The 15,757-nt window shown below is 41.4% G+C and overlaps 1 protein-coding gene across 1 annotated transcript; it reads left to right on the forward strand.

Annotated features, from left to right (window-relative positions):
* Positions 1-9,832: 9,832 nt before the first annotated feature.
* On the forward strand, positions 9,833-13,830 carry marcksa (myristoylated alanine-rich protein kinase C substrate a). The gene is made up of 2 exons (XM_078542211.1): positions 9,833-10,294; positions 11,803-13,830. The coding sequence occupies exons 1-2, from the start codon at positions 10,196-10,198 to the stop codon at positions 12,718-12,720; spliced, it is 1,017 nt and encodes a 338-aa protein (XP_078398337.1). The 5' UTR covers positions 9,833-10,195; the 3' UTR covers positions 12,721-13,830.
* Positions 13,831-15,757: the final 1,927 nt, after the last annotated feature.

Raw genomic sequence — 15,757 nt, forward strand, 5'->3', positions numbered from 1 at the left:
CTTGGCCAAAATATACCACCAAAACACATTCCATAACAACTTTATCCAACACTATTTCCAATATTACATATAGAGCTGAACTACTCAACCTTGTGTACTCCCTTAATGCCTGGTTTGTAGGTGCCTTTGCCGGTTCTAGTGCTCCTACGCAGTGCTACTCTAGTATCTGCATCACAAATGGTGGAAAGCTGTTGAATTTCAGTGGGGGAGACTGCAGATGGCCTTACATGCCCTCGAGCAGCTCTGGGCCTCAAGGGTTTGGCTTTGGACTTCGCCACCCCAGCATGAGCAGCAGCACCCTGAGAGAGGACAGCAGGTTTGTGCACAGTAGAGCCACTGCCGCTCCCATAGAGCGGTGCCACAGCAATCCTAGTAAGCTACTGGAATGCAGGTTGCTCTATAGCCATAAGAGCCTGAATGCCCCTTTGAACACAGATCCATAGCTATGATGGCAGCAGTCTGAGCCTGCAAAGCAACAAGCATTGATCTCATGACCTCAATCAGAGCTTTTGCTGCAGGACTCAAACATTGGCTGATTTCTGCTTGTGCTGTAATGGAAGCTGAGGCTTTGACCACCAGAAATTGCGTCATGACTGAGTCTGCAAGTGCTGTCATGGACTTCCCACCACTTCCATCCTGGAAAGAATGAACTCCTAGCTTTGTCTTGTACATCTGGTTTCCAACATGCTCCTTGACAGTGAAAACAGGCTCTGTGGCAAGCCTGCCAATGCACCAAACCTCTCTGTGGCGTATGTCTGTCAGCCTGCTCCAGTATGTGGCCTCATCAAAGTCCTCATCTGAGTCCTCTGTAGCAGAACTCATTAAGAACCTTGCCCTCTGGTGGACTGGCACATGCGTTATCCTTTCCCCTGCGCTGGTTGCAGCCCACTTGTACCCAATAATTCACATACTAACCCCATCTTGATACTACTCTCTAAAGTACACAGTGCCAGTATCGGAGCTGCTGGCTCCAAAGTGTCGGATCAAGTGATTGTGCTTCTTGATCAGATGTGTGCTCATGCTCCTGCCCTTCGTCATCTGGCTGCACTGGGCAGCAGTTCTTGGGTATCTGAAAACAGAAACGCAGAAGGGAGGGTTGGAGTCAGGGAAGGAAGGAGTGTTGGGTGGAAAGCAAGAGGTCTATGATTACATCCTCTGAAGCTTGTTCTTCATACCAGATTAAGGGGTGAGGATGAAGTGGGTTTAAAGAAGAAGATGGGTAGGAACATAACATCATGCTGAATGTTCTTGGCTATGCCAGTTGCAATTGCCCCAGTCAATGCTGTGCCCAATTATTTGCAGCATTGTCTCCTCCAAGGGGCTCAGGAAATTCAGGCATGCCTGTCCTCTGCCATCCCCTCCTGCTCCCTTCTGTTATGTGCTACCTTGTTCTGCAAGACAGAGGGAAGAGTGTCAGTGAGTGTGTTTAGGGTGATGTGTCTGTCATAGATGAATAGGTGGAAGAGTGTGGAAGTTGCAAGAGTGGCTTTCAACAGTGGTTGGAATGTAAGGATGAAGTGGAGCATATGAATGTTAGGCATGAGTCCTGATTACTAGAGATTACAGAGGGATGTTGTACATTTAGCAGTGTGTGAGTTTGATGATTAAAGTGGGTACAAGATTACACTTGAACATACATTCACTGACGTTGACCACTTGTTTGAGGTCATTGAATTTTTTAGCAACATTGCATCCAAGCCTTTGGAGCAACCCTTGAATTGACTTATTTGACTACCTGCTCTGATTCCCTTCATAGTGTATGCCTTGTGTACCCCCCCTCCCCACCCAGCGTGGAAACAGGGCCTGTCTCCTCTTTTCCACTTCCTCGATTAAGGCCTGAACCACCTGGGATTCCTCTCTCTGCCCTGCTCCTCCATTGGTACTCATACTCCTGATGAGGAACACTTTTGAACACATTTCCACCTCCTGTTGCTGCCAAAATACACCTCCCCTTTAAGAAGTGTAGACTGCCTTTAAGACTGCAGGCTAGCTGTGATTCAGGCTAGCCACACATGAATCTTGGCCCCCTACTGAGCGTGAAGCCAGCCAGCAGAGTGTTTGGAGTTGGGCTGCACTCCAGAATCATGCTGATGAGTAGACAACACAAAGTTTGTGCGCTGCCCAAAGCACCGCGACCAGACATGGGGTAATTGTGCATTGTGATATCTGTGCCTGAAAAGCAAAAGTATCCAAATTTTAGCCCATTGTTTGTACACCAGGAGTTTCCATCTGCACCATTATCACATTTTGATGTTTTAAAACAATTTTGACTTGCACTGAGTAATTAAAATTTAATTTTGAGAAGTGCAGGATTACACGTTTGATATGGTGACTCCAATGCTATAAACTAAAACCAAGAAATGTATGACACCAAATATTTCTCCCATCTGGGTTTGCAAATAGAGTGAAAACTCTCATTTTTGAACATTCTGACATTACAGCAATATTATAGACATTGGGGGATTTCATTATTTCTTGGAAAAAACATGCTCCAAATCTTCCGATCATTGTCAGAACCACTGTATCTGATCACTTACCTGGATACATTTAAAAAGGTCAGGCTTCTGATCCACAATGCAGAGGAACTCCCTCAGTGCAGAAATCCATGCAGAGAGCAGCGAAAAGAATCAGCGTAGAAGACACTCCTGCTTTTTACAGCACTAGCTGCTATAAAGAAAGTTTAAATGTCCAATTTGAATGTTAATGAATAGTTAAGTGTATGAATGAGCCAATGGATAGGGTGGTCGGATTGGTTAGTGGTTGAAGTGGGTAGGATGGCAGGTAGGTGAGGTGATGGGGTAGCAGGTGAGTAGGGTGGTAAGTGGTTGAGGCTGTAGGGTGGCAGGTATGTGAGGTGGGCAGGTGGGTTAGTGAGTAGGCAGGTCAGGGGAGGAAGTCATGTCGGGGGGTAGTCAGGTTGAGTCAGAGGTTAGTCGGGTGGTGGGAGCTAGTTGGGTTTTTTCAGGGGAGTAATCAGGGGTTGGGGGGGGTTGAGTGAGGAGTTGGGGTTCAGTGTCAGCGATTAGGGTGTCAGTTCGGTAGTTAGCTAAGAGTTAGACTAGGATTTTTCTGTCATTTCCTGGATAACTATTCCAGTAAGTACATTGGAACTGTCTGAAGTTTCCAACTCTAATTCAGTGTTGGAGGTTTTTCTGGAGGGTCCTGGGGAGCAGGGGAATTGCTCTTTGGAAGTTCAAACTTCCTGGGCAATCCCTATTGAGTCAGCATGTTGGGACTGCCACAGGTTCCTGATACCCATCTTGATGATCTGGAGATGGGAAGATCTGGGCTCATATGATTTTGGCCAAATTGAATGTGATTTAAACCACTTCCTTGACTTACTCTCCACAAAGAGTGTGTGAATAATAACGTTGGGCTTGTGTGCTGACCATCACCTGATTCTGAATTTATGTACAGTATCTTCAGCTCCATCACCTTTCTATTCACAGAAACAAACATGAAGATTAGTTACACAATTCATATCAGGACTAAAAATATATTATTTCCTTGCAGTTAAGTAACAAGTCAGAAAGACAGTTTAAATTAATTGGCAGCATAAATGAATGGCAATAGCATTTTTATATAGTGACTAACGCTGATATTATTGGTTGGATGAGGCTCTTCTTTTACCTTTGTTCAGGAGCTCTCAGAACCAACACCCCAACTATAACAAAAGCAAAATACTGCAGAGGCTGGAAATCTAAAATAAAGGCAGAAAACACTGGAAAACTCAGGAGATCGGGCAGCATGTGCGGAAATAAAGATGGAGTTAAGCTTTCACTCATCAGAACCCTATCCATAACAATGTCCTTACTCTCAGAAATACTAAATACAGCGCCAGAGGGTAATTTAACATGATAATATTATAATTCATCTGCAGCAGACTATTAAAAAGACCTTCAATAACGCTGTTTATAATTCAAATCTAGTTACACTGCAATTCCACAATATTTGTAAACTTGCTTATAAAGAATATTTACAATTTTGCTACACTTAGCACGCAGGAGACATGTTCCTTGTTGTGTCTATTAACAGGTCAATGCTGAACATAAATTAATTGAAACAATCCCTCTAAAACGTTACAGGACGTATCCTTGATTCTGGAATAGAATGCCCTTTATTCATAGTAGCCGTTAATTTGCAGTGACGTCATATTGTATTAGAGCCGCATTTGTGAATGGAGTCTCAGGCATTGATCGTGTTTTTCCAGTATGAGGTATATTGTTAATCTGAGATGCGTTGTTGTAAAAGTTTAGTGGAAGGTCAGTGTTATTGCAGTTGTGTCATAACTGTCTCTTTAAGCATTCAACATTATCCTTGTGTGTCATGATGAGGTAAAGTAAACCAGGAAATGTTGCAGACCACCACCCTTACACAGCTAGGTTATAATGTTGAGGAAATGTGTGTGACTGTTCCTAGAAAAGCAAGAGAACACCACTACAAGGCATTCGAGATACAAAAATTGTTACACCAGAGTATAACTGTGTAACCATCTGAAATAAAATCTATTCAAAGATACATTAAACAATTTCAAGCATTCTTTTGTAAGGCTGAAACTCTTTCCCCCTCCACTCCTGACATTTACAACTCTTACTAGGATATTGTTTTATATCCAACAGCAGCCCTCCAATAACTTATCTAAGTATTCAAATTTGAGATAGACAATAAATCCTGGCAGATCATGTGACAATGCAAGCATGTCAGACAATTTCAGCTGAGCTGGTAGTCAGGAATCCTGCTCCAGACCATAATCAAGTGACCCTTGCTAGAAAGTGAATGTGTCTGGATGAGTATAGGATTTAACTTGGTTGTGATATCTGTCACACTTGAACAACCTGACAACAATTGTTGTATAGACTGACACGTAAATGGCCACTTGCAGAGATACCAGAAGGCGATCTGCTCTTGGAGAACTGTACCCCAGCAAGACTCTGCCCTTTCAGGGCAGATATGTGGATTAAGCATCCCTAACAACTGCCAAGTAATGTTTCCTAATGGATTTTCTTTTTCCAAATAGCTTTTTGCTGCAGACTACAGTTCAATTCTACCAGGCTGAACTCTGTTCAGAATGGAGTCTTGGACAGATCCTGGTCACCAATAACAATTATGTGGATAGACCCAGTAAGACCTTATGAACTTAGAGCCTTAGTTATAACCTCAGCCTACAAACAGCTTGTATCTATTATTCCTTATCTGCTGTTAACTATTTAGATTCTATCAATGTCAATCAGGCTTAAAAATGTCCAGCCAAATCCCATTGAAAAAGCTGACATTTTTTAAATTCTTAGTCATATAAATGGGTAAACAATGGTACACAAGAAAGAGCCTTTTAAGCAATCCTGGAGTCTTTGGAAACAATAGCAATAAATCTTGTATTGATAAAGAGAGAGAGAGAGCAGCAAGTAAATGTGATAATGCTCAATTTAACTCAGAAAATAGAATTAACTCCTTAGGTCTAGACTTCTGATGTCCTATTGGACCAATTCTGAATATTTTACTCAATCAATCAGAGGTTTTAATTAATTAAAAATGGTAAAGAATGTCCCACTTAAAGGGCATACACTAATGAACTGTAACAAAAAACAAAACTTTAAAGGAAGCTTAACAAACCAAATTAAAATGATATTTCCAGGGCGATGATGATGCGCTCCAATCCGTCTGGTGCCCACCAGTTACAGAAGGCCTCAAGTGCATGGACAGACATTGCATGCTCCCTCTCTGGATATAGTCATTTGTGGACGTAACTGTGGAAGAGAGGCAGGCAGTCAGGCCAAACAACTCTCATAATTGCTGGCTGTCTAGACTGTTAAAGGCCACATTGGGCAGGCCCAGCAGCAATCTGATAAGGAGATCCCATGAAGAAGAAGCACTTTGGGACATGTCATTATGTTAAAGGTGCTATATAAATATATTGTTTTTGAGGTCCTCCAATCTGCCCACTTCCCTCCACGTATGGTGAGCAGCCTAATCTAACAGTTTTGCATATGTATTGATATGACTGCTGTGATTAAGTTTAATGTATTGACATCACAAACTGTAAGAATGAATCTACAGTAATTGGTAGAACTCTAATCATGCACTTCATACATTCCAAAATTGTGACCCTAGATCGAAACTCGTACATGAGATCAGGCTTCTGTATTTTTTTTATTAACTAGCATGACAAAAGTTGACCTTGCATCAAATAAGAACATTTCTGTATCTTAGAGGGAAAATGAGAGTGTTTCTGATGACTGATAGAGGCTCTTTGTTTCTGTGTCAGTAACCAATACAGAATACTGACCAGACCAATCTAAACATTCAATGAGAAATGGCTAGCCATCTTTGTTGATGTCATGGCCTGTATTCAGAAACAAATTAAGTCAAAGTTTGCTTGATGTCTGGGTAGTTTCTCTTTGAAATGCTAATAAATGTGAATTTGCAGACTGGGAGCAGTAGACTAATTCATTACTACTAATAGCTGGCCTACAAACATAGGTGCATAAGAGAAAAATAGTTAACAGAGCTAATTTTATGAAATCATGCTCATCGTGGAAAGTTTCTCCTATGAGGATCATATACCAGAATCTTGGGTGTACGGTCCTCATGATTTTCCATTCATTCACTTTAATAGATATAAAATTATGTAGGAATGCACCTTAAGTTCTAACATGTGCTCCAAGCAGGTAAGCCATTTCACCAGGAGTGTGCTTTTTGTAAAATTTTACCCAATTTTTTGGCATTAATACCTGCATTATCAAATGCTTCTTTTGGAATAAGGACTCTGCTCAAGAGACTCAAATTTACTCCTGTTCACTTGAAAGGTTGAATTTTATGAGATTGTCTTAGGAATTGCATAATACACATATAATTTTGCATTGTGAAAGTCTGTTTTATTCATGAATTTTGCAGGTTATTTAAATGTGTAAGAAATATGCCCCAAATGTGTAAGAAGTGTGTCCAGAAAATGCATGTTAATCCTTTTCTATTCTTTAATTTTGGTTGCATCATTGGTAATTTTCTACATTTTACTGTTTCAGTGTATTATAATTTGGCCTAAATCCGACTATCAGCTTGTATGATATTCACTGTCCTTCACAATAGGCAGAAGAACATGATTGGCATCGCTTATGATCTCCAATCAGAAGATATTGAATAGAATGGAGGACAGTGTGCAACTTGCCTCAGACACCTTTAGAAAGAAATACATTCAGTGACTCTCCCACCTTTCTTTCCATGGGCTATGACTTAGTGCTGCTCACTTGCAAAATTGTACTGGTGTAAAACCTGTAGGTGCTGTATAAATTGAATTCTTGTTTTTAATATATTTTATGCCTTAAACTGTTTTGTGGTGAGTTACACTAAAAGTAACAATGGCAGAGTGGCACAAGTGGAAAAAGAGCAAGATTAGCTGTTTTCACAGGAAAACTGGCAGAGTTGCACAATCCCCAAAACACTAATAAAGTTCATACTAACATGCAATGAAATGGAATATGACATGTTCAGTCACTAGAAACCAGTAGGCCTAATTATAAATGGAATACGATCCCAAAACACTTGTTAAAAATGGAACCCTGTGTAATAAAATATCATTTTACTTACAGTGGTCCTGCTGAAAAAAAGATAATAATACTAATTTTTTTTTTAAATGCCTTTTTTTTCTTCTGACCTAGTCCTTTCAACTCGCTGGTAAGTTCCCAGTTTTGGGGTTCATGAAGGCAACACCTCTCTTATTGTGAAACAATGCATTGGGTCAAGGGTTAACATGTTTTGCTGATTTTGTATGGATTTAAGATTGCAAAATGTCATTCTGAAAATGGCATTTACTTTAGAGTGACATTGGAACTGCAGTCCACCTGATGTTCAAACAAAACCTGATACCAGCTTTTGGGTTACCAGTTTCATTCCAATATTTTTGATTAAACACTTCTATTTCTATCTGCATAAATTTACAACAAATAAAACAAACCTATTTGCAGTTTGTGTTAAATGCGAAAACACGACTGAATAAACATTTTAATTGCGTTACGGTTTTGGCTGATGCAATTCTAATCACATTTAACATTTCATAGTCGTTAATCAATAAAGCAACTCGATATTTAGACTTTGATCTTTTATCAAAATATAATACAATTGAATTTTGTATGATGTAAACATCATTCCATCTAATATCAATTATCCCTTAGTCCTTGCCATGTAGATTTTCTTTCTTGGTATTCAGTAAACAAGAGCACTGCACTATTTTGTTGGACCAAATACTGATTAGATCATTTCTCCAGAGATGGATCTGGTGGCATCTCCCCGCCAATGAAACACCTCATGTCTTCGCCGGGTTTTTAAATGGCAGTCCAGGATCTTACTCCGCCTTAACTCTTTACTCCTAAAAGATCCGGAAAGGGTGGAAGACACACCTCGGATTAAAGGTCGTTCCTTCACTATGTGAAAAATGGTTACTGTTAAAATATTTCACAGTCCCAGCCACGCGTCCCGACCCAATCAATTTTAATTCAACCTGCACAAAGCTCTATTTTGTTTACGTTCCATTGTGTTTGCCTTGTGTGTGATCAAAACCTGGTTTACTGCAAATTTATCCATTTCGTTCATTCTCTTTGGGTCATCCTTGGGTTGAATGCACTAAGGATCGAAGTCGCCATGGTAACCAGCAGCCCCGCTTCCTAGGGAAGCAGGCAAGAAAGCTTGGTTTGAGCTGAACCCAGACTCCATCATGTACTAGGTGAAAAATAAAGGGAGAAAGCAAACACAGACGGGGATAAAATGCATCAAGGTAGTACCCACTAACAGACCAGATTATCAGTCATCACCAGAAAGCTAGAACCTACCATAAAGCCCAGGACCATGTGCAAATTGTATTTACACATACCAGCAAAGGGGGGGGGGGGGGGGGTGTTGGTAACAAGAGGAAAGGAATCAATAATTTATCCATACGTCTATTCGCATTAATTTGTTTAAGCTACGAAATATTTGTCGAGCATCTCCAGACGCAACAGACGAACTGATTATAAAAGCAGACTCCGGCGCGGTGGTGATGGCACATCCAATTGTAACCCAACGGCATGGAGAATACATTTAACAAATCATTTCACGTACTCCGTCTTCATCGGCTGGAATCCAAAGTTGAACCCTTTACTTATTCCACGCACTTTAACAAAAAAAGAGGAAAATACTCCACCCATTTCGGATCTACATAAGAGATGCAGTCAGAAGAAACTGTGAAACAGAGTAACGACGTGTGTTTGCCTATCAACGGAATGGTGAGCATAAAACATAAAGGGGGGGGAAATACGCCATTGATAAATACATTTTCCTTGGCGGTGGCTATTTACATAGTTATTAAAAGCAGGAACAGCAGTCCAAATGTTTAAACAAGTTCCTTGATGAGGCGGAAAGAAATGCTTTACCACTTTTGTCTCTGTATGTATTTCTTCCGGGGATTTTGTTTCTTTGATTTTGTTATCATCAGTAAACTAGATCTCAAATCGCCAGCATCAGAAATTACCATCCTTGATTGAAACCCAATTAGCTGTGTGAAGCCATTTAATCCAAGGCTGGGAAGGCACTTTCAACATATTTAACATGCCACTACACTACACATATATATGTTATATATATTTGTATCTCATACCAAAACTAGCGCAACCCAATGTAACCAGTGAGAAATCCCAGATTTCCCCTGCACCTTTTTAGCGATACATTGGCGAGAAAATATTCTTGATTGTTTGCAACAATTGTAAGCTCCGCCCCCGGTGGCCCGTGATTGGCGGCGGGCGCGATTCGGAAGGCTGTGATTGGACGTGGCTGGACTCGGTTGGCGTCATTGCTAAGTAGCCCATTCATCTATGCATTTGGGCGTTGGACTCTGCATGTTATTAGCGCTCAGGGAGATTTCTCCATTTTCCCCCTTGTCGAAGAGCAAAAGCAACAAATCTAGGATCTTTTTTATTATCATTGCAACGTGGCCTTTTCCCCCTTCGTTTTTTTTGGTTTTTTTTTTGGTCGTTTTGCATAGAATTTGTTGCAGGGAACTTAAACTTTTTTTTCTCGGGGTGTGATTCCGGCTCTTTTTTTCTCCACTCCTCCTTCTGTCTGTCCGTCCCCGTGTGTGTGTGTGTGTGTGTGTGTGTGCAGCATTGAAAAGCCAGGCGTCTTTGTTCGCTTTCTTTCTTTCGCTGGCTCGGAGTTTCTTTGTTGTACAAGCATGGGAGCCCAATTTTCCAAGACCGCTGCAAATCGTGAAACTGTTGCTGAAAAAGCAGGGGAAGCTGCAGCTGGATCGCCTTCTAAAACCAACGGCCAGGTTTGTATTTTATAATCGTCTCCTTTAGGTTTTTTTTTTGCATTGGGTTGATGGAATGATTTTAAGACCGCCACTTAAGATGCATTTTAAGTGTAGAAAACATGGTCCTCCTACACGGAGACTACCAGAGAGCTTGATGGCTTCCCCTTTCCCTGAAAAAAATAACGTTTGATCTTGCTAGGTGAAGTGATTTAGAACAGAGCGTTCTTTCCGCCGCACCGCTTAATTGGAAATGGAAGCAAAATTGTAAATGATTTATGCAGTGCGGATATCGTTTTAATCGAAGGATGAGGCTAAAGTAATGACCTGGTACGGTGAGGATTAAAAAACGTGTTGCTTTTGCTTTCGTTGGGTTGTGGCGGTTAGAAATATTGGACTCCTTCACATTTGGATTTGTCCATGACCATTTCGATACGTCCTTTTGTTTTATTTTGGAGTGGAGATTTCTCCATGAGTTAGAATGAATGCCTGTCTGGACGGCGGTGTCGAGTATTGTGTGTATGGTGCTAGGTTGATGTGTTTGACAGTGAAATTTATGGACCATGTTTCGAGTGGGGTTTAAAAGGCGTGAGTCCTCCTGTCGCCAACAGAAGCGGGATATTCGTACGGGTTTAGCTAGCACCACGCCTTTGTGATAGTGGCATGGTACAGGAGTAGCAGCTGTGAGAGAACAGCGACACTCATCTGGGAGAGTTGCGTCTCTACTAGTATTTTTTTAATAAAGGCTGGATTCCTAGTTTATTGATGCTACGACAAGTGAGTGAGCAGCTCCTGATTGGGCTGGAGTGCCGGCGAGTGGCGCTTGACTCAGCTTGCGGCTGAATGCTCTGTTCATTCCCCGGCAGCAGCAGCTTTGGCACCGTGGCCGGGGGGCGCCTCCTAGCGGCCAGCCGGCGCTGGGCTTGCTTTTCCTGAAAGGATCCGCTGCAGGTTAGCATCGAATGCAACACTTAAGGACAAAAGCCCTGACGTTAGTCTCCAGGTAGATTTAGCGCTGTAACGTGTGGTAAAGGAACTTTGCACAGTTTGCTTGATGGCTCATTACAATGCAAAGACATGATTTTTAAAGTATTTTTAATAGAAAAAATGAGCTTTCTTTGGGGGGGGTAAGAAGAGGGGGGGGCTTCTCAAATCATTTTACCTCAGGGATCACTGGTAACACTAGAACCTGGTTCCTGTTCCATTAGCAGATGGTGGGTCTACCTGGGTTGCATTGTTTCTAACTCCAGCTAGCAGATGCCGGGTGTCAGGATGCATTGAAGCGACTCCTGACCTTGTAGCCGTTTCCCATTCCAAGTGCCACACAAGCCGCAACGTTTGCATGTCCTCGGTGCTGCAGCCTGTGCTGGGAAAAGGGAAGAACATCCCCCATTCTCTCCCCCCCCCTCCCTCATCATTTTACGTAACCAATGTCGGGCCATTTTGTGTGTCGCCTCTCTCTATCTACTCGGTGTTTTAATAAGCCACCATTTTGTTTGTGTCTCTCTACCCCCCTCTCTCATCTCTAGGAGAATGGCCATGTGAAGGTGAATGGAGACGCAGCCGCTGCTGCAGCCGCCGCCGAGCCCATTGAGAAAGAGGAGCTTCAGGCCAATGGTGCCACCCCGGCCGAGGAGAGCAAAGAGGAGGCGGCGGCGGCGGAGGAGGAGGCGGCAGCGGCGGCCGCTGAGCCAGCCAGCAGCGGCGGCAGCACCCCGGCTGCGGCCAAGCCTCAGGAGACTAATGGGGAGACGGTAGAGGCCAGCTCCCCGGCCGAGGGAGAGCCCGCCGGTAAAAGCGAGGAGGCGGCGGCCGCCTCCACCACCGCTGCCGCCAGCCCGGCAAACAACGAAACCCCGAAGAAAAAGAAGAAGCGCTTCTCTTTCAAGAAGTCTTTCAAGCTCAGCGGCTTCTCCTTTAAGAAAGCCAAGAAAGAGAGCGGGGAAAACACCGAGAATGAAGCCGGAGGAGCCGCCGCTGCTGCTGCTGCAGCTCCTGCTGCTGCCGCCTCTGGGGAAGAGAAGGAACAAGGCGCCACCGCTGCTACAGGAGAGGCCACTCAGGCAGAGGAGCCCAAGTCCAGTCAGGAAGGAGATGCTGCCCCTCCTGCTCCAGCTGCTGCTCCTGTGTCAGCCGCCGCCAACTCGGAGGAGAAGAAAGAGGAGACCAGCACCTCGCAAGAAGATAAAGCTGAGGAGAAGGCTCCTGAAAGCGCGGGTGTACAGGAAGCCAAAGCTCCAGAGGAGCCCAAGGCCAATGAAGAAAAACCCACAGCAGAGCAAGCTTCGTCTAACCCAGCTCCAAATGCTGAAGCCTCTACAACTGAGCAAGAGGCACCAGCACCAGCAGCCGTCCAAGAGCCACCAGCAGCACCAGAGCCAGCTGTACCACAGGAGGTACCATCTGAATCCAGTCCAGCACCACCCACTACCGACTCAGCAGAGTAAACAGAAAAACCCAAAACTGGAGTGATAATCAAAGGACCTTTTTCCATGTTTGTTTGTTGGAGTGGTGCCAGGTACTGGTTTGGAAAACTGTCTAACCAGGGATTTTAAAGGCATTTTTATTTTTAAAAAAAATCCCATTGCATTCATTCTGTTACCACCATTCCAACAGGCAGAGATGAGCCCTGAATCTCGCTCTGTCATTTTTTTTTGCATCAGTATTACTGTTTTTGCATATTTTGCATCATTTTATACAAAAGTTTAAACTTTTTTGGTCAATATATGGACACGTCCAATGGTGTGGATAATCTGGGTGGGTAAATCCTGGGTAAAATGTAAATGAAGTAATATTGGAACCACAGTGCAGTGGTGTAGTTGCCAAGTAAATGTGCCACAAACTAATGTAAAGGATTAGTCTTTTTAAAAAAATAAAATAAAATTACAAATCTTACAAAAGTAATCCATACAGTTTACAACACTAAGTCTTGAACACAAGAAAGCAAGGAAATCCGTGTCAGAAAATCAATAGTTTTAGTAATACATTTAAAATCATAGAAACTTTTCACTTATCTCATTTTTAGCTGTACAAGTCAAGTGATATGTAGAAGAAAAAAAAACAAGTTGTATAGGCGTTATTGTTTATTGCTGGTTCATGACCTTAAAGTGTAATTATGTATTACAGCAGGGTGTTTTTAACTGTGATTATGTATAAATGAAAACTTAATATCAAGAAGCACATGAAGTTTGCAACTCTTCACCCTGCCCATTTTGTAAAATTGCAGTCATCTTGGAAGATCTTTTAAACAATTTTAAATGAAAAGCTGTGATAAGTGGAATGGTTGCTGTTTATATACTGTTGTATGTTTGGTTACAGCAGTTAATGCTTTTTTTCAGTCGTCTTTGACAATTGGGAAAACTCTTCAGATGCAATGCGTTTTGTGTAGCATCTTGTCTATCATGGTTTTTTGTAAATACTGGAGAAGCTTTGACCAATTTGACTTAGAAATGGAATGTAACTTTGCTTACAAAATTGCTATTAAACTTCTCTGCTTAAGGTGTTCTAATTTTCTGTGAGCACACTAAAAGCGAAAAAATAAATGTGAATAAAGTTTCGACTTAGTGTTCTTTATTACTCGGCTCGTTTTCCAGTTTAGAGGCATAGTTCATGGTCACACTTAAATGTAGAATGGTTAATCGATCTGCTATATCGCAGCTGAAAATGCAAAGGAGGAAGGTGTTCTAACTGACCACTTTGAGGGAGATAAAAGATTAATAATTAAAGATGCAGATTGCTTAAAGTGCATGCTTTATTCATTGAGCTCCCAATCAACATTATGCACTTTTTAAAAAAAAAATCCTTTTTAAACTGCCTTAATTTTTGATGCACTTTTGTCCCACTAAAATTGGTAAGGATGTTTTCTATGTATTTTTAATTTTGAAAGGGGGTATTGCCTTGCATTTAAAACCTAAAAGTATTTGAAAGGAAATTCTGGAAATCAGATCCCTAAAAGTGATGAAAAACCAATAAGCATTTGCAAGGTCTCATCCAGTTGGTTAAAACTTTGATATGCATTTTCATTATAAGATGTTAAATATTGGTCACCAGTGGCAAAGCAGGCTTAGGCACACCTGAACATTTGTTAGGTTGATCGTGATAATTGGCATTGACTATGAACTTGCAATGGAAACTACAAAGCAAAATTATATGGGTATTTGAATTTTGAAGGTATTAGTAAATTCAAACAGGGTTAATGGCCGCCAGTGTGCACTACTCAGTTAATAAAATTATTTTAGAGAATGTGTTGTCCATAAAACTAATCTTTTGGGCTTGTGTTGAATCCAGTACAAAATAATAGGATGGATAATTTTCATAAAGTGAGTGTAGGTGAGCAATTAAATACCTTCCCTGTGAACATGAGATTTCACTCCTACTACTAACTGGCTGACCCATCTGGAAGGCAACCATGGTGCATAGCAGGTTACAATCTTGAAGACAAGCTAGATTATCATTTTGGAATTGGTTAATAGCATCTAATTGGTGTGTTTTCTAATGATTTACAAAAAAACTTGATATTTATTGCAAAATAAAATTGAGATGAAAATATTTCAGTTCTCAATTTCTTTTGGTGGTGACTGCAGGCATTTGAATTTTAGCTTTTTCTCATTGCACACACTTTGATCTCCCATGTAGTTGCTGCTTGATATTGTTACCCAGTCAGCTAATAAAATGGAAATAACGCCAGCCAGAAAAAAAAGTGCAGCATTGCTAGCATCTTTTTGTCTTCAAGTTTATCCAAATTTGATTATAAATTATTCCCTCTCTCTCCACCCACCCCCCCCAAACCCAACCCCCAAAAACAATATTTTCTCTACAAACAAATTTTCAAGGGAAAAATTTAATTGCAATTCTGGTAACTTCTGCAGAGAGCTTTTATTTTTTTCCACCCCTTCTGGAAGTACTAGACTTTTAGCCTTTGTCCACAGTGCCATGCCAACATTTAGAACTTGAGGCAATGGTGTTGAGAGAATTGTCTGTTGTGGATCTGAAAACTGGACTGGGACATTTCCTTTCTGACCTTTCCCCACCTCAAAAAATACCAAATACTTTGCAAATTAAGTTTATGGGTAATTGAGCTCAAGGAAGAATGTCATTCTTCGGGAAATCTGCAGTTGTCTTAAAGCAGGTTTACGTAATTTGTTAAGAGTAACAACTTTTGACTGCTTTGGTTTGCCATCTGCAAGCACAAGCAAAATTCCAGAACAGGAAAGTTATCATTAATGTAAATGTTTGTGGGTTTAATCCCTTCTGTTGAGGTTTATCTGTGTGTATATACTCCTGTATTCTGTTAATGAACATGATTGAAATATGTAATTAAAGGTAATGTTCTGTTGCCTCAAGCTTTTACTAGTTAAAATTACAATGTTCAGCATACTAACTCGTTAAAATTGTGCTGTAGTCCCATATTGTTTGCTTGTTGAGGTGTTAATCCCAAATTGGATACAATTTATCAACTTCTTTGATTAATATAACCATTGTTCT

The sequence above is a fragment of the Cetorhinus maximus genome, chromosome 5 (genome assembly GCF_964194155.1).
Source record: "Cetorhinus maximus chromosome 5, sCetMax3.hap1.1, whole genome shotgun sequence".
NCBI classification, from domain to species: Eukaryota; Metazoa; Chordata; class Chondrichthyes; order Lamniformes; family Cetorhinidae; genus Cetorhinus; species Cetorhinus maximus.

Bases quoted from the DNA above. Each gene is read 5' to 3' on its own strand.
- marcksa (XM_078542211.1), top strand. From the start codon at position 10,196: ATGGGAGCCCAATTTTCCAAGACCGCTGCAAATCGTGAAACTGTTGCT. The intron at 10,295-11,802 runs GTTTGTATTTTA...TCTCATCTCTAG, and splicing joins CTTCTAAAACCAACGGCCAG to GAGAATGGCCATGTGAAGGT.